The sequence below is a fragment of the Neopelma chrysocephalum genome, unplaced genomic scaffold (assembly GCF_003984885.1).
Source record: "Neopelma chrysocephalum unplaced genomic scaffold, ASM398488v2 Primary Assembly neopelma1_59, whole genome shotgun sequence".
NCBI classification, from domain to species: domain Eukaryota; kingdom Metazoa; phylum Chordata; class Aves; order Passeriformes; family Pipridae; genus Neopelma; species Neopelma chrysocephalum.
In genome coordinates this window covers 6,246,690-6,274,529 of record NW_020897714.1, presented here as the reverse complement: position 1 = coordinate 6,274,529, position 27,840 = coordinate 6,246,690, and the positions used below count along the sequence as shown (strand labels likewise).

At 40.6% G+C, this 27,840-nt stretch overlaps 1 protein-coding gene across 1 annotated transcript in view; it reads left to right on the top strand.

Annotated features, from left to right (window-relative positions):
• The first annotated feature begins 5,748 nt into the window (after nt 1–5,748).
• The window catches only part of PAWR (pro-apoptotic WT1 regulator), an 81,401-nt gene continuing 59,309 nt past the window's right edge, over nt 5,749–27,840 (top strand). The window contains exon 1 of the mRNA XM_027679773.1: nt 5,749–6,385. Within this exon, the coding sequence (XP_027535574.1) occupies nt 5,915–6,385 (471 nt within the window). The 5' untranslated portion in view covers nt 5,749–5,914. The remainder of the gene's footprint in view (nt 6,386–27,840) is intronic.

Sequence of the window (27,840 nt, the reverse complement as noted above, 5' to 3'; positions counted from 1 at the left end):
TTCCCATCAGCACCAGATTTTCTCTACCTCCTTATACCTCACTGTGTAACATTTTGACTCTGTGTCTATTTTTCCTTCCCTACTTCTCAACAAGTTGCTCCAGGGCACACTCGCTCGGTTCACTGTTCAAATCTGGCCCTACAAAGGACCTGTTTGGACAAAAAAAGAGGTTGCTCAATGAACTCTTTCAAAGCTATGCTGACTGAACCTCATCACAAATAGCAAGGAGTAGTAAGACAAGCTAAGTCATGGCTCTGTACCCTCCTACGGTGCAGGACATGAGCAGCAACAACAGACCATCTTACAGACTCAGACTCTAAACTGTGGCAGAAAATGTTCCCATCATGCCTTTGAAGTCATCTGCACAGATACTGAATCCATTCCCATCCCCACTGTCATTCTTATCCAACAACTGCCAGCTGGAGACAGATGGCAATCTCTGCATTTATTTTTCATACTGTAAGATGAAATGCTTAAAAAAATCAAGCAAACTTCTTTCTGTAAGTTTGTTTTTTGCCTTTTCACACTGCATTCCTCCATCACCCAGATGATTGAACTTTGCTGCAAGAAACAACACTAGTTTGTCTGTCAAAACAAACTAGTCAAAGAAACTAGTTATTTTTGGTTAAATTATACCAGAGTTCAAGAATGGTAAAACAAATACAGAAATCAGACTAGAAGATGCATTCTAGGATTGATCTTGAAAGCTAATGCCTCCTGATAAATCCAGCTATTTCACAAAGCTTTGCTGTATTTACATACAAGATTTTAAATCAGGCCCTAGCAATTGAAAAAAAAAGGTTTAAGCATCCAATTCAGTAGCACAACAAATATGATAAAATTCGTATTTCAGTAAAAGTGGGATTGTCAGCTTTGTATGAGTTTGCAGGCACAAACCATAAGAAAGCAATCCAGTTACAACTAGAACATAATCAGTTGTTAGAACCTTACAGAGGAAAATCTTGCCAGAAAGTTAAGTGCTGTGACACAAAGCTCCCGTGAGGGGGAAAAAAAGAATAATTTAATTAATTTCTGCAAGAAAAGTTTAGGAAATAAAAAAATCCATGATAATAGGGTAAGCCTCTCAGAACAGCATGCATAGCTCAGAAGTAGCAGAAAGCAGTATTAAATTGAAAAGTGTAGCAGTTCATCTGCATTTAGACAAAACCACCAAAATACCCAACCATTAGTAATAAAAGGTTAAAGAAGAAGAATCAAGAGGGATAATGGTGCTATGCTTAAGGATTATTTTACTTTCAGGGGAGATTTGACATTAGAAATGTCATGGAGCATAGGTGGGAAGTTTACAGGAAGATTAGATGGAAGTTACAGCCAGAGATTTAAAGTGAAAGATTTAAAGAGAGGTCTTTGAAATTTTATGGATAAAAGGAGGGACAGATATCTCTACAAAAAGATGGCAGTAAGATTTCACTGAGTCATAGCAATTTTAAGCAACAGCATTATTGGATAGATAGTGCAGAAATAAGCAGGTAGGTAGGTTAGTTAGGGTACAGTGATGTGGGTGAGGATTATCCAGCAGGAAAAATTTAAAGCAGCAGAGAGGGAAAATTTAATGGGACATCACCGGAGCAAGCTTAATAAACCTAGTTTAATAAAGCAAGTAGAACAAGTATGTGACTGAAAAAGTTTGGATTGGGAGAAGAAACATGAAGAGTGCTGACTGAATGGACTTCAAAGGGGATCAGATATGGGAAGCAGTAGATAGGTGCACTACGTGAAAGAGTTTCATGGACGTTCAGGTAAGACAGGCAGGGGCCCAAAGAAATGTGAGCAGGAGGAGCATGTGTGTTTGGGAAACAGGCAGGAGAATACAGTAAGCTCAACAGAGGCTTTGGGGAGAACTTCCAGAGATGCTGAAGAGGGTGAGAGGGAGGGAATTCCAGTACAGAACATACAGGCATCAATGGGTGTAAAAAAACATTTGCTAATCTCAGAGCACAATGGTAACAAGCAAACATATATTGGGCAGGAATTTGGATGTTGTCTTTAATTTTTTCAGCCAGTAATATGTTATTATATTCACTGTTTTATTTTCCAGCCCTTGAAAATTGCCACTTCAGAAAAGATTATGGCTCAGATAAACTTGTAAGCAGAACCTTAAAAAGGCTGGATAATTTGGTTGAATCTCTAGAATAAATTAAAAGAACTCAAGCAGCTTGCAACCCTTTACAAAGGAAGGAGCTTTGAAGTGCCCAGCCCCAAAACACACTTCATTTCCTTGATATTTTAGGAATGAATTATGGGTTTTAGTCTAAATTGAAAAATGAAGTATTTTTGGCATAGCAAAGGAGATCAAGATCATCCTACCCAATCCTGGTGGTAATTTTACCTCTAGGGGAGAATCTTATTCCATAATATTGAATATATAAAAAGCAGTATCTTAAGGCTTAAGGTCCCTTGTCATTATGCCAGTTTAAAACATAGCTAATAAAATGAATTGTATTTCTAGGCCTTAAGGATATCCTGAAGATTTTTTTTTCTTTGTAAGAAAAAAGTGCTGTTCTAAAAACGTTTGCAAGCTATTAAGCTGTACTCCCTTGTGGCAGAGGAAAACATGCAGCAGGATACTTAAACTATTTGGGACTTTATCCCTGAAAGCTCTCCAGCACAGACAACCTTATTGAGATGCAAACATCTGATAGTCAGCATTTTTGTATTGGGCACTTAAACCCAACCTCACTCACCACAACATAACTTCTGTTAATATATAACAGACTGTAAGGCACACAAAGCCTTTTTGGCACTAAAAAAATCCCAAACTGCACAATGTATTTTACATCAGAAAAAAAGGAAATCCAACAGCATTGGTAGATGCAGCTAAAGCCTGGACACATCACCTCCCACACATAAGAAAGGTGGGCAGATCAGATGCAAAGTGGGGCATGCATATCTAAGCCTTGCCAGCTGCTAAGGACTGCCAGAGAGAGGGGCCCTGGGAGCAGCTGGTGAGACCTGGGGTAACGGAGAACTGAGGGTGCCCTAAACACTAAAATACGTTGTTATATTTCTCCATATACGCAACAACTTCCTAACCTGACTTTTTTTACTTATTTTTGGTCAGCTGTGCTGCTCATGGTGTGTAAAAGTGAGGGCGAAATACTATTATTGTCACGGTTACATGATTCTCTCAAGAAAAGCTCTTCATTTCATAAATGGGAAAAAATTACAGGAGGGGAAAGGCAGACAAGAATTCACATAAGGAATCCTTTTTCTAGATTATATTTTCTAGAAATACAATTGAGTAGTTGTCTAACTCAAAAACTCTACAGATAAGAGTGCAGGTAAAAATTTTTTTTTAGGAGAGTGCTTAGTCAAAACATTTTTTAGGAACTAACTTCACTAATTTTGTATTACTCAGTAGTAAAGAGTACAAAACTATGTTTTCACTATCTATTTTTCTTCCTCTTTACAGCTTTCCAACATAACATAGAACAACTAGCCAGTTTTGTTCGGGGATTTTCTCTTAGCCTGAAATATAAAAGGTTTCATCTGCAGTGATAAAACTGTACCTTAACTTCCACATATACAAATATTTAAACACCCCTTCAAAACCAGACGCCACACCAAAAACACCCTTAAACCCAAACCAGAGCAGAAATCAGATACAAGTTCAGTGAAAAGTCCAAGTAAATGAATGATCACCAGAAGGGCAGAGAAGGTTGGTAGGGTGAGACTGTGCCCACTACTGTGAAAGAGAACAAGGTAGAGACCTAAGGTGAAAGTGGTTACATGGGCTAAGCCTGTTATTTACACTGTGTAGAGTGCCTAGCGTCAGATGTGGAGCCTCATTTTGCTAGATATTTTTTACCCATACCTGTAGCACCTAGAATTTTTTTTTTTTTTGTAAAAAGAAACCAAAAGCCTTTGCGAAGTTTATATATTGAATTTTATTAACGAGGTGGACTAATGCAGGACCGAATCTGAAAAAGGGAAAAAAAGTGATGAAAAGGTGATCACGTCCCCTCAGCTAGGTAAGCCCAGGCTGTGTATTTCCTCTGACTGATGTAAACTTCTATCTTGTCCTGATGCTGGAGAGGTAGCACCGATCCACTCATTTCCCTCAGCATAGACCTTATAAAGCTGATTAGGCAAGCCACAAGTCTATTGAAATCAGTGATTTCCAAAAGTACCACGATCAGTTTTCAGAGTGCAATGAAGATACGGTGGGTTCGGGCAAACGAAAAAAAGCTGTTTTCCGTGCAGGTTTAGCCATCTTAACACCTACGCAAGCCGTTTAATAGATACGCACACTCCGATCACGATCCCTACATGTTCGTTTTCCCCAACATTTAACGCAGTCAAGTTTCCCCACTGAGAGTTGTTATTATTTATAAACGAGACATCTTTCAAGTCTTTGCAGTGTGACTCAAGGAAACCCCTTGAATCCTTGTTTCTTGTCACATCAGGAAAACATAAGCTCTTTCTCAATCTTCCGCCCGCGGGAGCGAACTCCACCAGCTGCTGCGGTCTGCCCATCGCTGGAGCGGCCCCGGGGAAGTCATTAATGCCGCGGCAGCCACCAATCGCGGGCTCCTCCCCCCGGGCACAGCCCCGCTGTCCGCCGGACCACGTTTCCAGGCCAAGCGGGCGCTCCCGTCCCAGCGGCGTGTCCCTGATAGGAGCGGGGCCGCGGGCTGACCGAGCCGGGCTGCACACGCTGCTCCTGCCTCGGCGCCGGCGACAGCGGCCGGCGGTGCCCGGGAGCCGCCCCGCCCGAGGACCGAGCCAGGCACCTGCCCCGCGGGAGGCGGCCGCACGTCGGGGTCCGTCACCCGAGGCTTCGCGGCAGGTGCGGGGCGGGTTCGGCGGAGACCCCTGCGGAGAGGGGCGACACCAGACCGCCTACTCCGGCCCCTCCAGGCTGTGCTCCCGCAGCCCCCGCCCGCCGCCCGTTAAAGCTGCCCGGGGTGTGGAGGGCGGCCCGGGGTTGGCGGCGGTGGCAGTCCCGCTCATCCCGCTCTCCCGCGGCGCCCCTCGCCCTCTCCAGCCTTGGCTGCTGCTCATCGGGGGCGCCGAGGTCCGTGTCCGCTCCCGCTGCCGGGGGCAGGTGCCGCGGCCCCAAGGCGGGCCGGCACCCGGGGCGGTCGGGTCGCGGCGCGCACCGGTCCGGGCGGGGCCTCCCCGCCCTCACCCCTTTGTCGAGGCCATCTCGGCAGTTTCCGCCCTGGCTTCGGCTGCGTCCGCGCCGCGATGGGGAAAGGGGAGGGAGCTCGGGAAGTCTCGGGGGCGCGCCGCTCCTTCCGGGACGGCGGGAGGCGGTGCCGCTCACCTGGTGCCGCCGGCGCTGGGGAGCGCCCGAGCCGCGGCCCCGCCGGGCGGGAGGTGAGCGCCTGCCGCGCTCGCCCCGCCCCGCTCCGCGCGGGAACGCGGCTCTCCGGGCAGGCAAGCAGGCGTCGGGGGGATGGCACCGGGATCGGGGTCACGGCACCCGCCGGGCTGGGGGCGAGGGACGGCGCTGTGCGGTCGTCGTGGCCGCGGCGGGCGGGCGGGCGGGCGGGCGGGGGGGAAGGTGGGCGCCGCTGGGCGGCCCTGCGCCGAGGGATGAGGGGAGCCCCGGGGAGCGAGGGGCACCGCGGCGGGTTCGGGCGGCGCGGTCCGAGCCGTGGGAGCCGAGCGTGTGAGAGCGGGCAGTGATGGATACCCGTACCCGGGTGGTTTCCCGAGGAGCTGGCGGGGCAGCGAGACGGGGATGGGCAGTGCGGCGGGACGGCTCACGTCCCCCCTTTTGTTTCTCTCCAGGGTGTTTGTGCTTCTCCGAGCCTCTCTCCCCGCCCCCGATTCTCCCGCCCGCCCCGCCGGGACCTCTCCTCTCCGGGCGGCAGCAGAGCCGCCTCAGGGCGGGCGACGGCAGAGGTGCTGGTGGGGCGCTCTCGCCGTCCAGCCCGCTGGGAACATGGCGACCGGCGGCTACCGCAGCGCCGGGGGCAGCACCACGGACTTTCTGGAGGAGTGGAAAGCCAAGCGGGAGAAGATGCGGGCAAAGCAGGCGCCGCTGGCCCCGGGCGCACCGGCCGGAGGGGAGCCCCGTCCCGCGGGGGGCGGCCTCTCCGCCGAGCTGAACAACAACAACAACCTGCCCCCCGACCGCGCGGCGCCCCCCGCCGGCGGGGCCGTGAACTGCGTCAGCCTGGCCAGCGCCGCCCTGAGCCGCGCCGTCCCCGCCAAGGAGCCGCCGCCTGCCCTTGCCGGGGGCCGCGGGGTCGAGCCCGCCGCCGCGCCGGACTCCCCCGAGGGCGAGGAGAAGCTGGCCGCCAAGGGAAAGAGCTCGGGCCCCAGTGCCAGGAAGGGGAAGGGGCAGATCGAGAAGAGGAAGCTGAGGGAGAAGAGGAGGTCGACAGGTGTGGTGAACATCCCGGCCGCCGAGGTGAGCGGGGAGGGGGGGTGCGGCCGCCGCGGAGCAGCCGCTGGGGGCGCCGGGCGCAGCCCCGGGACCGCTCTCCGAGCGCTCCGGCCGTGCCCGGGCTCCCCGCGTGGGCTGCGCTGGCGGAGCGCTCTCCGCACGCTGCGGGCAAAGCGTGGTGGCCCGCGCCGGGCGGAGCGACCACAGCGGTCATTACAGGGCGGCATCCAAACAGACGGGTAGATGAGGTGTCATTTACCCTAAATCAATTAGACCTGTCACGACCCGCGCCTTTTTTTTTTTTTAATGTCTTCTTGTCGACAGAGAGTAAGTTCTAGGGCTTTTGGAGGATCAAACTCAGACATGTGCCTGTTAAAGTACGGTCAAAACAATAGTAATGAAAGAAAATTGATTTATCAGCTCGGAATAGATGTTCAGGTGTAAATATTATTCAGTTTGGAACCCGGAAGAATTTCCTGCACTGGAAAAAATGTAGTGGTTTAAAGAGCATTTTTTTGAGGGCAGAGGAAGATATTTTTATCAGCCAACATGACTGTCCTCTGCGGTTTGCTACTAGTATAAAAATCTGGCATTGATTTGTAATACTCCTAGAGGAATTTAAAAGAATGATAACTAAGTTTTTAGCTTTTTTTTGCCATTAGTAGGAAAGGCCACAGGAAACTTTGAAGAGAGATGGATTTTTGTCTTCAGTTTTGCACTAATAATGATGACCACCATGTTTTTGTAGGAAACCCGTTGTACTTCTTTTGGTTAACATTATAGATTATTGAAGTAACACTAGAAGGTAAGATCTTTGTTTCTGAAGTGGCAGGAGAAGACAAAATCATATTCTCCACACATGAAATCACTAACTTTTTTTTGTGACATTTTTTTGGTGGTGTTGTTTGGGATTTGCTAGTTTGGTGGTGGTTGGGGTTTTTGTTTGTTTGTATTGTTAAAATATTGCTCAAAATGTGCCTTGCTTTCCAGGAAAACACATTCCTTGCTCAGCAGCCATTAGAATTTGCTGCACTGTTAGGAGTGCCTGTAGTTATTAAGGTTAACGTATTTAGGCATTGAGAAACAAGTTCTCACCCGTTCCCATGTTTTTGAGGGCCTAAACTTTGCTGCACCGTGTCACCATGTGTTGGCACTTTGTGGAAACTTCCTGTACCTTTATACTAATTGCTTTTATCACTAGCAATTAAGGATTTCATCACATTTTTGGGGTCAAATTTCATAAATGTAGATACCTATTGTACAAGGTGTTATTGGGGAAACTTGCTAGTAGTGTTGCATTTTTGACTAGCATATACTTACATAAGGCTATCTCTTTTCAGTATTTTGCATTTCTTAAATGTTCTTAATCGTTACCACATGCATTCCTAAAAATTGTTTAGCTAGGGAACACTAGATTATTCCTGATGATGGACAGCTTCAAAAACTGTCTCCAGTGTCAAATGTGAGTACCTACTTAACAATGAATGTTTTGCAGACTGTTTACTTGTCCTGTCTTTGGTACAGCTATGTAGCTGTAAGAGAACGTTTTGAAGTATTGATTCAGCCTGGTCAGTTGCAGTTCTCAGACAAAAGGCGGCTGTGATGTAGGTGATGGCTTGTTGGAGTAATCTGCAACATGCCAATTTCTTGCTGTCTTTCTCCTTAGATGCTGGACATAGCTTTACTGTATAGCGACTTGGTAGGTAGTACATAGTGAATTTAACCACTTAGCACTTGTAGCTCTGCATGGTGAAAATTACTTTTCAGGAGATGTTATTTTAGAGCTTTGCTGAGTGTTTCACTGTTTCATTTTTCAAGAAAATAGTCTTTCTCAAGTAGCCATTTGATGCTAAATATGTACCTTTTGTGATCATTGTGCCACTGTGGTGGAGACTGATAATAAGATACTCAGAAATGAAAATGGGGACCTCTTGAAATAATGCACTCATAGGAGATACAGAGTGCCCAAAACTGAATACAAAAACAGTTTGTGCCCCAAAGAAGTGGGATCTAATTTCAGTTGCAATGCAACTGAAGAATTTAATGATAGGAAAGGTGGCAGAATAAGAAAAGTAAGTTTGTGTTGCCTCACCTGTCTTGAAATAGGCATGAAAAGTATTAGCAGATTATTATTTATTAATGATTAATTTCTGTTCAATAGGAAGGTATTAGAGTCAGTTCTTATGTAGTTCTGTGTCTTAAGTGTATTTTGTGTTGAAGTTGGTGGAGGACAGAAACCATAGGAGAAGCTGTGAAGTGGGTGGTGACAGGATGGGAGCAGTGGTGAAACTTTGTACATTGTGGTAAAGGCTGATTTTTATCTTCGTAGCATTAGTGCTTATCTAAATAATGGTGACTTTTGAAAGTGGCTTTGGAAATACTTGCATCTTTTTTCCTTTACAGTGGTTGTAAAATAGTTTCTTGATAGCTTGTCAAATCTTGAAAGGTGGATTAGCTCCAAATATTAAGTGCTGTGAGATTTGGGTTTTGTTGCCTCATAACAATTCTTCAGGTTGTAAAAGGTAATTGAATTGTATACAATTATCATTACTACATATGTTTCCTTCTTTCGATTTTATAACCATTTTTAGTTATGTTTAGAAAGTGTTTCTCAGTTTGTAGGTATTTACTTGATGCAGGTGTTGAGTTTACTTGCAGCATTTTTCTAATTTACAGCTGTGCTGGTATCTGTCCAAGAAAGACAGAGTTCCCATTATGCACTGGCAGTGCTTTGTGAGGACCCACATATAGGATGAGAGTTATGTTTTATATTGTTATAGTAATTCTGTCCTGCTCCGAGCAAAACAAGCTGCACTGGTGAAAGTGCAGCTTTACGTTTGCACATGTTTACACTTAAGGATTCTACTAGCATAGCTGTGTGGATAAGGATTTTTTTTTTTTTTCTGAACTCCAGTAGGGAGAATAACAAGTATTTTTGTGGTTACCTTTTTAAAAAATCTTGGTTCATCTAGGAAGGACAGTTGTATAGCTGGGTTTTATTTAACAAAAGTTTACATTTTCACCTAACCAGATGGAAGTTTCCTAAACTCAGAAGTGTTTTTCTGTTAATAACAGAGTAATGAATGATTAGGAAGGTGTAAGGAACACTGATCTGTGTCTTTTGCACCTGAGGCTGCCAGACTTGAGACACAACAGTATCCTGATCTGTTTGTGGGAAATACCGGAGTGAAAGGTAGAAGTGATTAAAATATGGAATCTGCATAGGATGTTCAGCCAGTCGGTATTCATCTCTTGTCTTATGGACAGCGGTAAGGATATGACATCTTGAAACCCCACTGATGGCTTACTTCCAAGAGTCTGCCTGTCTCTTTAGAACGCTCTGCATGTGTGGTGCTTGGTAGGTGTCATACTGAACAACAGCACTGGAAGTAAGCAGAGAGCAGTGAGCTCTTTCCTTCTCTGGGGTAAGAAAGGGTTCGTGCTATAAGAGAAATCCAGCGTGCTGAATTGAGCAGACTGACAGAAAGTTGCTGTGTTCCAGTTGGAAAAACTTTAAGAAAATTTTAGTGTTAAATGTGTCAAGCATACTGGGTGCCTTGTAAAGGAATTGAAATCCTCTGAATGGATGGAAACTAGAGAGAGCAGTGGAATCCTGTACTAGCTGTTGGACTCTTGACGAGAAGTTTGCCTTTCAGCAGTTTCTTTCTCAGTGATTGCCTACCTGAGGATTAAGTTTCCTTCTTCTTGCTATATCTTGAGGTTAATGAGGTAATGTCTTTGCATAGTCTTAACATCTATTTTACTGTAAAACAACTTGCTTCTTTTTGAATGTGTTGGGGGAAAAAAGCCTCAGTAAGTGTTTGTTCAAAGTACTAGAGAAAAATCCCTATTTCTGACCAGTGATACCCTTAACATTCATGCAGATGGATTACTGTTATAATGGAAGTCTGAAATACATTTATTAGACCTGGACAGCCACGCATGATAGGTTACACCATCCTTCTGCTTGCTTTGTCTAGTGAACACATCATATTATGGTTCTTCCTTCAGATGTGGCAGGGTGAATACAAGCATTTTTAGATTCCGAGAAAAGAATTGTATTGAGGTTGTTAACATCCAGTTTGTTTTCCTATTAATGCCTTTGTGAATTCTGATTTTCACCAAATCTCCTGGCAATACTCATTCAAAGAGCATATTTTCTTCTTTCCATCTTTTTTTAGCACATAAGGTTATCCTTTTTTTTTTTTTTAATTTTTTTGTTTTGTTTTGTTTAGGAGTATTGTTTAATATCCTGGCACTTAGCTATGTAATGGAAGTTATTTAGTCAAAAAAAAAAAAATCACAAAAAACCCTTAAAAATCTGGAAAAATTTAAATCCCAGAATCCATGTGGCAGCTTCTAAGTCATTGCATGAGCACCTTCCAAACCTGGCATGCCATCCCATTGCTTATCTCTGGCAAGTCTGGGAGAAAACTGGGTTTACCAGTGGTAAGCAATGGAACTGCATGGCAAAATTTGAAGGACTGCGTGCTAATGAGGTCCTTCAGTCCTCTCCATAATGTATTGGCTATAATGAACTGCACTTGAAATGTTCCTAGATCAACGCACAGAGCAAGAGGAGCTAGGAGCCTTGGCCCAGTCCCAGAGATGTGACATTATTGGCGTAAGTGGAACCTGGTGGGATGAGACCTGTGACTGGTGTGTTACAGTGGACAAATACAGGCTCTTGAGGAGGGATGAATATGGCAGGCGAGGTGAAGGGGTGACGTATGTAACAGAGGGGCTGAAATATATGGAGCTTGCAGTTGGCAATGGCACAATTGAGAGCCACTGGGAAAGGATTAAGGGACAAACAAACAGATGTCATTGGGGGGGTCTGCTATGGGCAGGATGACAACACTGATGAATTATTCTTTAAGGAGCTAAGGGATACCTCTAAATAGACCACCCTTGTTCTTATGGGGGACCTCAACCTGCCAGATGTTGACTTGGAACACTGCACAGCTGGTACAGACAGACTTCCAGAAGATTTCTAGAATGTCTTGTTGATGACTTTTTGGTACAGGTACTAAGGATGCTGACTAGGAAAGGTGCCCTCCTTCATTTGTTGCTTCTTGATAGAGAGGGTCTTGTGAGTGGAGTAGTGATTGGCCACAGTGACCACAAAGCAATTGAGTTTAAAATCTCTGTTGACAGGAGGAAAAGTGCCAGCCTGAAGGGCCAGTGCGTTGAACCCTGGACATGAGGAGAGCAGACTTCAGGCTGCTTAGGGAACTAGAGAGTAAGGTCCCCTGGGAAAATGTAGGTCAGTCTCACTTTGGTGCCTGGTAAAATTACCGAGATGGTTATGTTGGGTCTTACTGAGAAACAGCTGAAGGACAACGTAGTCATCGGTCACAGCCAGCACAGGTTCAGAAGAGGAAAGTCCTACTTATTCAACCTGATTTTCTTTTATGACAAGGTAACCCACCTAATTGATCAAGGGAAGCCAAGTGATGTGGGTTTTTTGGATTTCAGTAAAGCTTTCGATATTGTCTCTCACAGGATCCTTCTGGACAAATGTCCAGCACACAGCTGGATAAACACATCGTGTGGTGGGTGAGCAGTTGGCTCACGGATGGAGCACAGAGGGTGATAGTGAATGGGGTGACATCAGACCTGTTACTAGTGCAGTTCCTCAGGGCTCCATTTTAGGCCCTGTGCTCTTCAACATCTTCATAAATGACTTAGACACAGGACTGGAAGGGATACTAAGCAAGTTTGCAGATGACACAAAACTGGGAGGAGATGTTGACTCCCTGGAAGGCAGGGAGGCCCTGCAGAAAGATCTCAACAAATTAGAGGACTGGGCAATCACCAACCTTATGAACTTTAATACTGACAAGTGCTGGATTCTGCACGTGCGATGGGGCAACCCTGGATGTACAGGCTGGGATTGAAACTCTGGAGAGCAGCCCTGTGGAAAAGGATCTGAGGGTCCTGGTCGATGGCGAGTTGAATGTGACTTAGCAGTGCCCTGGCAGCCAGGAGGGCCAACTGTGTCCTGGGGGACATCAGGCAAAGCATCGCCAACTGGTCGAGGGAGGGGATTGTCCCACTCTGCTCTGCACTGGTGCGGCCTCACCTTGAATATTGTGTGCAGTTTTGGGAGCCACAATATAAGAAAGATACTAAGCTTTTAGAGAGTGTCCAAAGGAGGGCAATGAAGATGGTGTAGCATCTGCTCCTTCATTTGAGGAGCAGCTGAGGTCACTTGGTTTGTTAAGCCCGGAGAAGAGGAGATGGGGGAGAAATCATCTTTGTCTACAGCTTCCTCGTGAGGAGAAGCAGTGGTGCAGGCACTGATCTCTTCTCCGTGGTAACTAGTGATAGAACCCAAGGGAGAGGAGGCATGTAACTGTGTGTCGGGAGACTTAGATTGGATATTGTGGAAAAGGTACTTCACCTGGAAGGTTTTCAGGCACTAAACAAACTGTCTGGGGAAGTGGTCACAACACCAAGACTGCCAGAGTTCAAGAACTGTTTGGACAGTGCTCTCAGGCACATGGGGTGATTTTTTTTTTTTTGCAGTTGTCCTGTGTGGAGTCAGCAGTTGCACTCTGATTCTTGTGAGTCCCTTCTAACTCAGCGTATTCTATTCCATGCTCTAGGATAATGCTGTTTGGGATTAAGGCTGGGCAGTGCAGTAGCTTTCCAATGGAAAAGACCCATGGAAGTTGTGTTAATTTCTCTTCAAGAGGCGATATGGATCACTTCTTACTTAATTGAACAGGGGTGCTTTTGTATATGGACAGATTGTAGGCCAGTACCTGCAGCTTGAATCCACAGGACTCTACCAGAAAGTACTAATTCTTTTACATACTTAATTCTTTTCAGTTCCAACCCTTGTTTCTACTGGAATGGGAAGGATGGTGGTGGAGAAGCTATTAATTTCTTCTCTAATTCTTTTGACTCTGCATTTATCTCTAAGTGCAATTTTGGGAAGGTGGGTTTTTAGAATGATCTTTTAATACCTAGGGATAATTGGAAAACATTAGTGTATGGTTGGTTTTTCTCACTCCTTTTTTTGGGGTGAATCATCTGAAATGATAGAGTTAACTGTGTGGAAAAAAAAAGCAGTGTAAGTAGAGTATTTTCTATTAAGTACTGAATTCTACAGCAAGTAAGAGAAGTATTTAGTTTAAGTTGTAGTTGGTGGTTGAATGTTGTTACTGTTGGGCTGTGCCAGTTACTGCCTTTTCTTGCCAATCTGTCTTGTAGCCCATAACCCCAAATAAATGTAGACACTGGTTGACTCAAGATAAATATTTCTTTGTGTGCCTTCTAGGCTATTTCTAGTACTTAAGACTGAAGCACTGTCTGTCCCATTGTTGTTTGTTCCTACAGCCCACTTAAAAGACAAGATAATCTAGAAGAAAAAGTATTGTAGGTTAAAGAGTAGAAACAGTCTGTCAGCTGTACGTTTGTCTACTTTTATACTGAAATGAACATATCGAACATCTTGCTTCCAGTGGAAATTAGTTGACCAGTCTCATTGAAAAGCATAGCAAGGGAAGTGTTGATATGACCAGTTATTTCACTGAAATGAACACACTGCTATGTATCATTAAAAATGACTTATCTGACATTTTTTTTTTCCTAAAATTTGTGTGTATCTTCACTGTAACAAGTAAGTGCTCTGAAAATATTTGATTGTTGTTTTATAAAAATGCCTTAGTCTGAGCTTCAAATTGAAAATGCTCTGCCTAAATGATAGTTTCCTACAATTAAAAAAGAAACTTGTATTGCTTGGCTGTTTGAATTTATTGGCACATAAATGTGAAAATAACTTGAAGTTAATTTTAAATACTTAAATTAATATTTTAAACATAAAGAATAATATTGTGAGGTTATACTGTACCTGAACATGTTTAAAGCTGGGTACTAAAGATTTTTCAGCATTGGTGTGTAGTATGTAGTAGGCTGAAAATCGTAACACTGATAGAGATTGGAAGGGATCTCTGAAAAAGTTGTCTGGTCCAATGTCCTACTCAAAGTGGGGCCAGTTTTGGTCACATTGCTTATGGTCTTATGGCTAATAAAGTTTTGAATATATTCAACCCGTTGAGGTTGGTATAAATAGCTCTACTTTCCAACCTCTTAGCCAGTCCTTGCCATTTTGTTGTCAGCCACAGACTTGCTCCCATCCCATTGTTCAGGTTGCTAATAAAGGTGTTGCATATTATCAGCACTGATATCAGCCCCTGAGGGCTGCCACTTAACCTGTCTGCCAGTGGAAGTTTGTAATATTGATTTCAATCTTTTGAGCCTGAAGATGCAGCCAGTATTTCATCACCTAATAGTACACTTCTGTGGGCCATATTTAACCAGTTTGTCTTGAGGGATACTACTGGGAGACCAAGTCAAAGACAATTCCTCATCCTTGAAGGAAACTTTCAGTGTTTCTGGGATTAGAGGTACAGAAACCCTAATATGAGAGTTGTATACACTATTTGTTGAAGCTGAATTGTTAAAATTGTATATATGAGGGAAATAGTTTAGCATTTTCTAGTTTCTTCTTGGTGGTGGAAGTGATGGAAAACTTTACCTTTTTCCAAAGCAGCAGAACAAAAGAACAAGTAGTTTGAAAAACAGCAAGAGCAGGGAGGTTGGACCAGATGACTGACTGTGGTCCCTTCCAACCTTACCCATTCTGTGAAAGGGTCAGTCCTGTTGCTCTGTAGTATTGTCTCAGGTAGTTGAAGCTATTGATATTTTGGAAGAGTAATTCTGTGGAAAACTTGTGATATTTTTATATTTAAGTATTTAATATTATAACCCCCTAAAACTATAATATTTTACTGAGACTAGGATGAATAATGAGTTGCTGCTTTGGTTTCATTCTGCAGTTGAATCCACCTTTACTATCTCATTTCTTATAACACTTTAGAACTGTCTTCTGAAGATAATGGGATTAAATAGCAATCTTGGGTATTTGTAACAGTGTTTTCAAAACTAATTGCTAATACAATTAGCTGTGGAGGAAATAATAACTTCATGAGTAAACCCTGGAAGTTGAAAAAATGAAAGGATAAATGGAGAAGCACTCCAAAACTCCCGCTTCTAAAAACTCAGTGTTTGGAATTGTCATGTCTTCAAAATGCCTTTGTGACTTTGGGATCCTGATTCATCTCAAACCTGAATATTTGGAACTAATTACTGAGAGACTCCTTTACTGAAGACATCAGGAAAGGGGCGATTGGAATAAATGATGAAATAAAAAAGGTATTTTATGATAAAATTAGACTTTTGGTTTGTTTCTGTAATAGAAGGAAAAAATTTTAAACTGTATGCATTTGAGACTTTCTCATTTTGACTTTAGTTTGACTATTTCTAGTGAAAATGTATTCTAGTTCTTATTTACAAAGCTAAAAGGAAATTAGTCTGTAATTAACTTTTTATTTTTCTACTGTACACCAGTAAGATTAGACTAATTATAGTGGGTCTGACTAAGGAGCCACCTAGCTTGGTGTCCTTCTACCATGGCCATAGTCAGACACATAGTCAGGATAAAGAATGTAGAAATGTTGTCCAGTGTTTCCTGTAAAATAGTTCTCTAGCCACTTGGCAGTTTTCATCTCGAAGACTTGCAGCATCAGATGAAGGTTGCTAAATAGATAGAAATGAAATGAATTTAGGTGCAAAATATCCAGTCTCCTCTTCAGCTTGTGTAAACTGTTAGCATACAAAAAATCATCTGGCAGCGAGGTCCACTTTTCTAAGAAACTTCATGTATGATGGTTTCTTAGATCTCTTTTTGATTCTTATTTCCTCCTCTTCCCTGCAAAAATCTAGTGTGGTATTAAGTCTCATGTAATGATTCCTGTTCACTAGTTATTTTATATATTTCTCAAGATTCTGAAAGATGACCTTTACTGCAAAGTTTAGGTGCTAACTAATATTCTGGTACTCTAACACAGATTATTAAACAAACTGAATGTCGAAAAGGTCTTAACAATGTGTTGTGTGTTGCCATTTCAAAAGAGCTCTAAGAACTCTTAGTCTGCTCTCAGAGATCTTAAAACTGAGTTAATCTGAATAATTCTTTCAAGGTGCAATGAACAGAGTAGTTGAATGATGTGAAGTGTAATCTCAATTTCTTACATAAATTGCTTTTTTGTCTTTGCAGGTTGAACTAGGAATTATTATTAATATCAGTCAATTAAGCAATGCTTTGCCCAGCCAGTGCCTTTTTAGCTGTAGTTGTTTGAAGCTAGGCAGCAGTTGTGCTGGTAGTCCTTGTCCCAGACTGTTAATCACAGATTGAGATGCGCTGCGTATATTTTTCTTTTGTCGTGATGTGGCTTATTAAATTTTGTAGACTAAATCCAATCTGAAATAGGACCATAACTTCATGTTTTCACTAAGTCAGGTATCAAAAGTTATATTGATCTCTGGTTGGACAACAGTACTTAGCAATACCTTACTCATACCTTAGTTAACCAATGAACTCTACTCATTCTGTGTTGTGTGGCACACATTCTTTACAGTGTAGAAAAACAGTTTCAGCACATGTAACCTGGAACCCAGCAAAGATTCCATGCATGACTTTTCTGTTCTTCATACTGGTTTAGTAACTGTTATCTTTTCAGAGGCACCATTTGATGATAAGTAATTTTTCTTGAGGGTGGTAACTGCTAGAGGTGCCTCTAGAACAAAAACTCAAAAACTGATCTTTATTTTTTTGTTGTCTGCTTTCTTTGGAGGAGTTGTTTTGAGTAAAATCTGTTTTGAGTAAAGATTTTGGAATGTGGGAGTTGGAGCAGAACATGGAAGTGCTTGGTCCTGTAGCAAATTGTGGTTTAGCCCTGTACTAAATGAGTTGCTTAACTTCTGTCTGTTACACAGCCATATTTAGGGTTACTGGTTTTTTCCTTCCTATAAAAGCTCTCAGGTCTTTATGTAAAAAGTTCTCTTTAAATGAATGTACTAACTCCAAGATGAAAGAAATTTTGTGTGTGTGTCTGTAATGTGGTACTTCAAAGGATAATTGTATGACACTGTCATTTCAATTAGACAAAAACTACAAACGTGTAAAATGCTGAGACATGCTGAAAGATTTAAAAACTGAATGTAGAAACATTTGGCACAGCAGTCCTTTGAGCTTGTTCTTTAAGAAAAAAGGGTGAAATACGGTGAATTGAGATGTTCCACATTATATTTTATGCCAAACCCCTTATTTTTTCATATTTTAAATTATATTCATTTCTGCTGTAGAATGCTGAGAAGAGATAAAGGATATGTTTGGAGCTTAAATTATTAGTTTACAGATTTTTCATTGTTTTCCAAGATGTTAGAGCCTAAAAAATTTGTCACATTTCTTTCACAAAGGTATTAAATACTATAGTAAATTCAGAACTGGTGTATTAAGTACTCTGATAAACCATTCCAGTGAAGTATATTGGAATCGGGCCCTTTCAGCATTCTTAACAACTAAATTAGGGGCCTGTCCTTGACGACCAAATAGTTAGGGACCTGCATTCAGACACTTCTGAATAATAGCATAGCTAGAGTTTAGTTTGTTCTAGCACATCTGTGAAAGAATTTCCTGTTTAGAATATTTCTCTACTCTTTTGATTTGTTACTGCTAGAAAGAATTGAAAAAGGACAGAGTCTATAATACTTCTGTGGCTGGAAAGACATAGGAACTCTGAAGGTAATTCTTTTTGAAATGGGAAATAAACCAAAAATTAACAAAGCTTGTACAGTGAGTGCACATAGAGATACTTGTATCCTCTTGAAGATAATGTGTATTATAATTACTTTGTATGAAATAAAGATACCTCAGGCAGTTGACTTTTACAGCAAAATGTAGGAGTTATTTTTATCCTGAGGCAGAAACTGAGGAACATCTCATTATCTGACAGTCTTCTTTAGTCTAAAACATAAATGGGTGTTTTAATATAATCCGATTTTGTGGGTTTGCTTCTTCCTTTCATTAAAAAAAAAATGGGACTCCTCAGATGTCAAATCAGTTTTTGTCAAACTTACCCAGAGGCTATTTGAACACAGGTCTTGCTAAGCAGCTCAGTACTAAAAAACACTTCTCATAGCATGTTACATTTTTTATAAGATGCAAGAAAGTTTGAGAATCAAACCAAGAATTTAGAAATGGCTGTATTGATGTATTTTTGCATGTATAAAGTATTCCCAGCTACTATTCAGCTTCTCTTTTTGATTTTTCATAAATTTTTTTGTGTTGTTTATTTGGAATGATTTGGGGGTTGTATGTTTATATATTCTAAAGCTTTCAGCACTTATTGCTGGCCTCCTCAGATCAGAAAATGGGATTTGAAGCCTGAATTACCTTCATAATGCAAGCTATCAGTAAATTATGGATGAGTGTAGGCATCCTTACAGCGTTTTGTAAGGTAGTACATCTTACTAGTTTAGGCTGAGGATGGCTGTTTTGCTTTAAGATCCCAGTTGGATCAATCTGGCAGCACTGTCATGGTGCTTGTGCACTGCTGAACTTGTGGTTAATAAATCATGTTGATTTTACCTGGCTCTATCTGGAAGTACTGGGAAATGTGGGTATGCAAATTTGATTCAGTAATGTTCAAGCTGACTCAGATCTTTAGATGTCAGTATTGCTTCCCACTTCCAAGAGTATTTAAAGATAGACTTGCCTCTACATTGCCTAAATACAGTTGTTTTTAAAGCAGTGCAGATTTTGCACTGATTCATGTGCCTGAGATCTGCATATCATAGACCTTAGTTTGGAAGCAGCAATATTAAAAAGAATAGCTTTTGTAGCACTTTGGCAAAATAGAATCGTAAAGATATATCTGCAGATGTGCTTCTGTCCCTTTAAAATATACCTGTAAAAAAACCTTCTTTAAATATGCTTGGAGTTTTTAAAATTTTAATAGTAGGGATTTTTTACTGAAGTTGTAATAAATAACAAAACCAGGCTAAACTGAAGGATAAATTCAAGATGTGGTTATCCTGTAATATGTAACAGAACTTTGACAAAGATGACAAATGTCCTGATATTTGAAAAAGCAGATTATAAGGAAAGATAGCTAGCTACAGACATAGCTTAGAAGAGACAATTTTGTGGATTTTTGTCTAGGTTAGTACTACAGGTTGGACTGTCTGGAGAGAACTGATGAACATGATAAATAAAAAGCGGCTCACTAAGCAGAGGTATAAGAATGGATTATTTATTTGAGGGCTTACAAGAAGGCTGAAGGGGGAGTTTTCATGAAGGCATGTATTGATAGGACAAGGGGGAATGCTTTTAAACTGGAGGAGGGTAGGTTTAGATTAGATACTAGGAAGAACTTGTTTACCAGCAGGGTGGTGAGGCACTGGAACAGGTTGCTCAGAGAGGTTGGAGACTCCCCATCCCTGGAAATATTCAAGACCAGGCTGGATGGGGCTTTGAGTAACATGGTCTAGTGGAAGGTTCCCTGACCACGGCAGAGGGGTTGGAACTAGATGATACTTAAGGTCGTTTCTAGCCCTAACTATTCTGTAACTCTGTGATTCTATCAACATCCTCAGTTATAAAAAGTTTTATTAACAAGCAGACTAAAAGCTACTGAATATTCAAGTGCCATAATCTTTACCATAGTAAATAAAGTGAAGAAACAGAAGATTAGAACATATTAATTCGTATTAAATTCCCTTTGCTGCTAGACCATCAAAACTTTAGTCAATAACCTAACATGTAGAAAACTTGTTTTTTTGGTAGTGGTTTCCTGTATGATTTTCTTTTGTGTCATGCATTGGCTTATTTTTATCTGTATTTTATTTTGTTCTTTTTTTGTCTGTTGAATGCATGTTGTATCTAGTGCCTGTGTTTGCACGTGAGATGGTGTTTGTAGAGCCTTTTGTATTTCTTCATAATATATTGAAACTGAGATAAACTTTTTTTTAGAATCCTGGGGAAAAAAACCCCAGCATTGCAGTAAGTAACTGTTTTAAATCTGCAGTGACTACATGACTGGATTCTCCCTTAATTTTCCAAAACAACTCCAAAATGAGTATGGGGTAGACAAAACTTGTATTGGAAAAACAGAGATGAGCACATGGCAAAGAGAAAGTAGAGCGGTACAATTTGAGTGTGAAAAGGGAGAAAGAAAAGTGTATTCCAGTCAAGTTGGGTATACCATGTTTTTTAGTTATAGGTTCTGACATGGAAAGCATGTTACAACCATTCTTGAAACGCAGGTGACCAAAATATTTGTTTATGTGAACCAGTATTTAAAATGTACAATTTTAAATATACCTCTTTATTTCCCCACACAATTGAACTGGTATAATTTATATAATCAATAGTTCAGGGTACTGATCTAAATCTGAAAGTAAAAGCTAAAAAGTCTTTTTTTCTTTTTGATTGTTCACCACAGTCATTGGTTCTGCATAGCAGGACTCCAGTGGAACTTCAGAGGGACTGTCTGAACCAGAATCTGTGGCTGCACTAGTATTTGGTCAGTATCAAAAGTTACTGATTAGCAAAAATGAACTAGGGCCTGTAAAATGTTTTTCCACCATGTTAAGTGGAATTTTTTCCATTATCCTCTGCTTTTATTCACCTTAAGGAATTCAGATTTTTCTGTCTTTTGTGCAGGGATGGTTCTTCCACTTGAACACTGTTTATTAGGAAGGTGCATTAATCATGAGTGATTCCCCTAAAATATCACAGGATAGTGGGGAAGAGGGACTGTATGTTTTTATCATTAGGGTTTGTGTTTAAAGAAAAGCTTGAAAAATAAATGAAAATATTTTCATTTGTTTTTAAGTATAGATATTAGATATGACTGGTATTAAAATAATAAATTTAGAACATTAACTTTGCAAATATATTCTTTAAAAGCAGCTAGTCTTTAGTCATCAACACAAAAGTAGATACTAGGGAAATATTGGAGGAGTATCTGACAGGGGAATTATGAAATGTGTTTTCTATTAGCCATGCATTCATAGCAAAGACTGCCTTTTCTTTAAGTTAAAATGTCATATTGGATCTTGTAGTTGATGAAAGCTCAAAATACCTGTTTTTTATATGATTTCCTTTGTATGCTTTGGAAGGCTAACTTTGCATGTGGACACAGCTTTAGAGATTACACAGAAGTGGGAGCTTGTGTACCACTGTAAAGAGGTTGCTGTCAGGGATTACAGATGGTGTCTTATACCTGAACGTAGCCTGGACCATACTTCTCTAGCTCTCCTCACGTGTATGGACTGTTTGTAAGCCAGCAGCTGTGAACGTCAGAGATGATGGGATGTAAGAAGTGAGCTAGAGGGAATGGTGCTGGCTGGGGGAACCACATATGCTGAATGGGATGTGCAAGAGTGTACTGGGAAGCTGCCTGTCCAGACAAAGAAGCTTAGAGAATTCGGTGACAGGTCACAGATGTTTGTGCCTGGAGATGGCTGCCTGACTCTGAAATCAGCTCCACATCTAGGTGTGCACCAAACTAAGTGCAATTGGTTTGATTTGGAGGGCCCTGGCTTTGAATCAGCTATGGGTACAAGGAAGGACATGTTTTCTCTGAGACAAGACAGCCCTTCCAAAGGAGACTTTAAATAATGTCTTCTTTCTACTCCTTTTTTTTACATATAGGGAAAGCTTGTTTGAAAACAAAGGTTTTGCAGTTTGCTTGGCTTGCAGCTATGGAAATCTGTACCTTGAAATATTTTACTCTTGAGAAAATGATGAATTTTCTAATCAGTGTTTTCATGAAATAGCAGCTGCTGGTAGAGGTTGAGTTGAAAGGCACAATTGTAAGTGAAAAGAAAATTTTTTGAGAACAAAGGAAAATTAATCCCTTTATTTTCTCACTTTTTATTTTTCATAACTTGATGAAAATTTTAAGTGTCATACATCATGTCTGTAAGAGGACATTCCCTTTATCAGTTGTAGCCACAGGTTTTATTTAACGAGAACACTCTCAAAATGGCATGTTCAGTCATGCCTTAACTGTATGACAAACAAAATGCCTGAAGCCAATTGAGATAACAGCAAATGGGGACTGTCTTCTAGCAAAGAGACACCGGCTCATTAAACAAACATATTCATCCCTGGTGTTCCAACCCTTTCTTTTCTTTCTTCCCTCAAAATTCTATCGCTGCCAGATACTGTCAGTAGTATGCTATAGTAATTAAGAGGAGAAAGCATGTGAAGCCTATATGCCTGAGCAAGTTTGTTTAAGGTAAAAACGTGATACCAATACAACATTTCTCATTGATCATTGAGAGTATTTAATTTGTACCAAATCTATTTCCCAAAATAGAACAACAATGAAAAACCCCATTTAAAGTGCACCCATGTAAAATGCAGCTAGCAAGCTTCAAAAGTCTGTATTCTTTTTGTGTGCGCGTTTAATGGAGAAAAGTAAGAGGGTGGATAAAAAGCTAGAATAATCTTTAAGGTTCAGTTGTAAAACTTTATCTTAAAGAGGAAAAAAGGTAGAAGGAAAAAAGGCTCAAACTGTATTTGAACCTTTGCTTGGCTTCATTTAGAGCAAGCAGGTAGATTTTCTATTTTGCAAAGTAGCTGGCTGCTTTATTTCTGATTTATCTCTTAGCCTGATCCTCCATTTGTCTTAGTAATTTGTTTCTGACTAATTTTTTTAATAGCCTGTTAGGTACCGTGTCCACTTCTGTAATCAATGTATGATTTATTGTTGTTCATTTTCTAGCATAGTATCCAATTCAATTATATGAGACTGACTGTTTTCATTGGTTATGGTACCTATGTAATCCTTAAAGTCACCATGACTCTTGGGTGTATACTTTTAGGATTTATTTCTTTTTTATTGCTTCATGTCTTCATTCTTAGTACAAGTTTGTAATGTTCATGCAAAGCTGTGCTTGTAGGGGAATTTTTATTAAATTACCTTTTGAAGTTTTAATGAGTTGGTTTTTTTAAAGACTGTGTGCTGGGAACTTTAAAATAAAACATCCTTTCAGACTGTGAATGCATATTGCATGCCTTGGACTTTTTTTGTCTCCAGGTATGTCTGAGGTAGAGCAAAGGTCAAATGTTAACCATCTCCTCAAGTTACGTTTCAGATTAAGAAGCCATGAATGTCAGGAATTTGCAGGATTGAGTTTAGTGAGGCCAGTAATGTCAAAGTATTAGTTGAAAATGTGAGGAGGGGAAGAAGGGAATGTGGCAAGAGGGAGGAGGATATTTTGCAGATATTTAAATACTCTTCACCCAGAACAGACAATGTATTACAAGGGATCACAGAACTGGTGGTGTTGGGATGAAAAAGTGTATTTTGCTTTTAAATTAAAAAACAGTTGTATTAGTTGCAGAATGGTTTGGTTTTTTGCTGCTGCTCAGGTTATTTTGTTGCTCTTAGTTTTGTTCAAATGTTTTTAACACCTTTGAAATTCTGCAGTAGTGGAAGTGTAATTGTGGATGTTTAGGGTTTTTTTTTATTATTTGGGAAGCTTTTCAAGAATGTGCTTATTTTCTGGTTAAATGCATTTGCTGCTTATAATTTAAATGAGTTTATAGATGAGAGCTTTTTACTTTCAAGACCAATACTCTTCAAAAACAGAACTGTCCTTGAAAGGTGGATTTGTAAAAAGCCGTTTATCTCCAGAAGGCTTTTATTGTTCAGAACGTATTGTTCTGTCCTCTAAATATTTAATCTGTTAGTCAGAGTGTTTTATATACAGCAGTTGGATTGAATTCCCTGATTTTTAGGGAATACTGGACTTGAAGATAGTTCTGTGGCTGAGTCAGTTCTTGCTGAAATGTAGCTAGATGTTCACTGTCGAAATCAGTTGATCCAATTAGAACTTATCAGGAATTCAGTCCTCATGTTATATTTCATCTTGCTTCTCTGTTGGAGTGACTTACATGTTGTAGGTGTGTCATCAGCAGCAACACCAAAATCTGGACAAAAGATTACAAGAAGGAACAATCTCCAATCAGCTGTTTTAAAGTATTTGGAAAGAGAACTACAAAGCTAAAGGAAGACTTTAGGATTTTTGTTTTAAGCTTCAGTTCATGCTACAAGATACTTAAATGTGCCTGTAATGAAGCAGAAGGAATGGTCATTGGCTGCTTACCCATTTCAGGTGTTTGGCAGCTGCCTGCTTAGTCCCCATGCAAAGTCCTTTGAAAGTCATCCCTTGACAGTAAATAGCAAGGAGAAAAGCTGCTGTGAAGCTTAGACACTGCAAATCACTGTTCTGTATTGGCTGGTAGAGTACTGTAACAGAAATGGGCACATCCCTTCCAGATGTATTGTTGGTTAGGAGGGTTAAGTGCAGGGTTTTTTGAGAACTTAATAAAATTAAAATACACTGAGCTGTGTGCTTTTTTACTTGAGCTTAATTCGAAGGCAGCCTTAATTCCCAAGGCGGACTTTATTATATTTTGCTCTGATTTAGTCAAAGATTTTAATTATTTTTGTCTTTGGTTCCTAATTTTGCTTGAATATTTCCAATATGGCCTTTGTCAGTACACCCCCTGCTTACTGCAGTTATTGACTGGGAATTTATTTTCATCAAGTAGTTCTTTCCTATCTAAGTGGGACGTTTGGGGAAATCATCTTGAGAAGTTACTTTATAATGCAGTTAAAAACTGCACCTGTCTGTCCCTTGGCTTCTCACTAAGGCTATGCAGCAGTACACAAGGAACAGGATTTGTAGAGTATCTGTATGACAAGCATGCATATTGCCTCTTATCTTAGAAGATGAGCAGGGTTAGCAGCTATATGGGTTAGTAGCTATATGGTGTTATCAACCCATTATTGGGAAGGGAGTGGTAAAAGCAATATTTTGTAGTTTGTTTTCCTCTGCAGCACTTAACCCATGAGTCCCCATTTCTTCTTTTCCTTAAATCTGAGAAAGTTGCCGCTCTCAGTAATAACAAAGCTGTTAGAAATTCCATAATGAAGGGCCAAGAAATCCAATTAGTATACAACAGAATGAAATGTAAGTGAATGCACTGACAGAAAACAGCAGAAAATAATTCATGCAAATGAGAGAGATTTCTGATTTTGTCAAGTTGGATTTGATTTCAGTGAACCATCAGATCACAAATCCGTTGGAGCCTGACCTTCCTTGAGTGTGGTGCATTCAGAACACCTTTGCTCAATATACAGTCTTTATCATGTGGTGTGTAATATGAGTTGTGACTTGACTGTATATCTGTTTGTATGGCCAGTAGAGTAACAGTTGGAACAGTGAAGCAGTAAAGGTACTTTTGGATAGGGCAGCTCACTTTCTGGAGGTGGGTAACTTAAGCAAATGTTACAAGAACAAGTATACTTCTGTCCAGATGAAGTATGTGAATTTTGAACAGTCCATCTTTCTTCATTCCCTTAGTGAATAATAGAGAATCAGTTGGCTGTTTCAGAACCAGAAACTTTTGGCTTTTTAAAGCTTTTCCTTTGCATATTTTAGGAGAACCTTTCAAATGCATCTGGTTACTTGTTTGCATGAATTTCACCCCCCCCTCCCCAAATGTTTGCTTCTGCATGCTTTTTTTGGATGTATCTTTGGACTTGGTGCTTGAGTGCTTTTTTGCACCGAGCTTTAAATCACAGAACATTTTGCCTGAAATTGTCTTAGGAAGGAAGTATTAATCTTATTTGTTGCCCAAATGTAAGAAAAATAAAAGTCAAGTGGACTCTGAGATTTCCAGTTTGGAAGGAAGTGGGAGACAGGGCACAAAAAAAAAATAAAGTAGCCCCACTGGCTCTGTAAATGCATGGAAGTGTTGATTGAATAGGGCATTTGGAAATCTCAGAGCAGTACTTTGAGCAGTCCTGGATCAGGTCAGCCATGGCTTTGTCTTGCTGAGGCTGGAAAAACTGTAAGAATGAAGGTTCCACTGTCTCTGGGTGGTCTGACCCAGTGCTGCACTGCTGCTCTCTTACTGAAATATTGTTCCTAGTGTCCAGTTGGTGCATTTTGTACTCTTTGGTATATCATCTGCTGCCTCTGAGAGCAACCTGGCTCCCTCATCCTTGTAACTAACCTTGAAATAGTTCTAGGATGCTATTAAATTGCTCCTTGACTTCCTCTTCAGCAGACTGAACAAGCCCTTCTTCATGTGCTCTTGCTCTTTAGACCCTCTGTAGTTTCTCCTCCTGTTCACTTCTTTTCCTATTTTTAGAATTTACTCTGATTTTGTAGTTTAATCATGTTTTAATATGATTATAAAGTATAAAGCATACCTGAGAAAAGTGTCTTTCTGTTGGTTCTCCTTGCTGGAATTCCTGGTCATCAGAGGCATATCAGAGTGAGTGCCTGGTAGTGTGGGGGTGTTGTTTGTTTGTTTTGGTTTTTTGTTTGTGTTTTTACTTAAAGAAAAAGAAATGAAAGTTACCTGGAGACACAGATCATTCTTTCTCAGAAGCTAGTAAAAGTTTACTTTTTTCTCAGATCCTTTTCTTTTCAGATGTTTCAGGGGCCTAGAGACCTTAATTAATTAAATTGTTCTTTCAAAAATGAAATCAAGATGAATTAAAAAAGGATATGTCCAATACAGTAATTGTAAGTAGAACCTATTTTTTTAGGTTGTTCCTTGTTCTTTAAACTGAAGCACTTCAATTGCAAACAGAACCAGAAGTATTTCTAGTAACAAAAATACTCAATGTTTATTTGGATAGATGTGTATTCATATATTTCTATTATTTTAAAGAAGTCTGCTGTTGCTTACAGCAGCCATCTAGAAGACTCATAATCTTGGTGAATTATGGAATGCACACACAAATGTATCTGTTACAGATTAAATTTGAAAACAACATTAAATGTTTATTCTGACTAGTAGGAAAAAATTCATAACTTTTCAAATCCATCTTCGTATCTTAATAATTCTGATAGTGTTCGTTTTGATAAAAGTTAGTTGTTGCTTTTGTGCTGATCAGAAAAAATACTTATTCCACTACTTTAAGAAGAATATATATCCTTTCTTAAAAGTTTTAAGACATGTTTAGTGATAGAATGGATTACATAGTGGGGTTTTTTTACAGGATGGTTTTGGAGGCTGAATGATACTCTATTTGTGAAGTATCACTTAGTGTTTTCAAGAATGGTGGGGTTTTTTGTTGGTTTCCATTCAGAAAGCCAAATTCTCAATTGTGTGTCCAGTGAAATTTATTGGGTTTTTTAAGCTTCCCTTAATGGGCAATATTAATCCTCAAAATGTACTTTTTGGTGCCGAAATTCTTTGTTCCTATGTTGAAAATGAGGTTTCTCCTTTGATTTTGATTTGACTCTTTAGTTGTTCTGATATAACGTGAGCAATACAAAAATATAGTCTGCTCTTGCTTTGTTAATCAGAACGATGTGGAATGGCTTGTTTGTGAATAAAGTGCTTTATTTAGTTGTAGAGCCCAAATTTGAGCAATTGGGGAAAGTTCAAAGTAATTTTGTCATCCTAATACTTGTTAATGTTCTATGTTTATTTTTCAGTAAAACATGTGCTAGGGAGTAAGAGCTGACTGTTGAGATAGTTAAAAGTCTTCTCCTTTGACAGTTTGAGGGAATTTTTCGAGGAG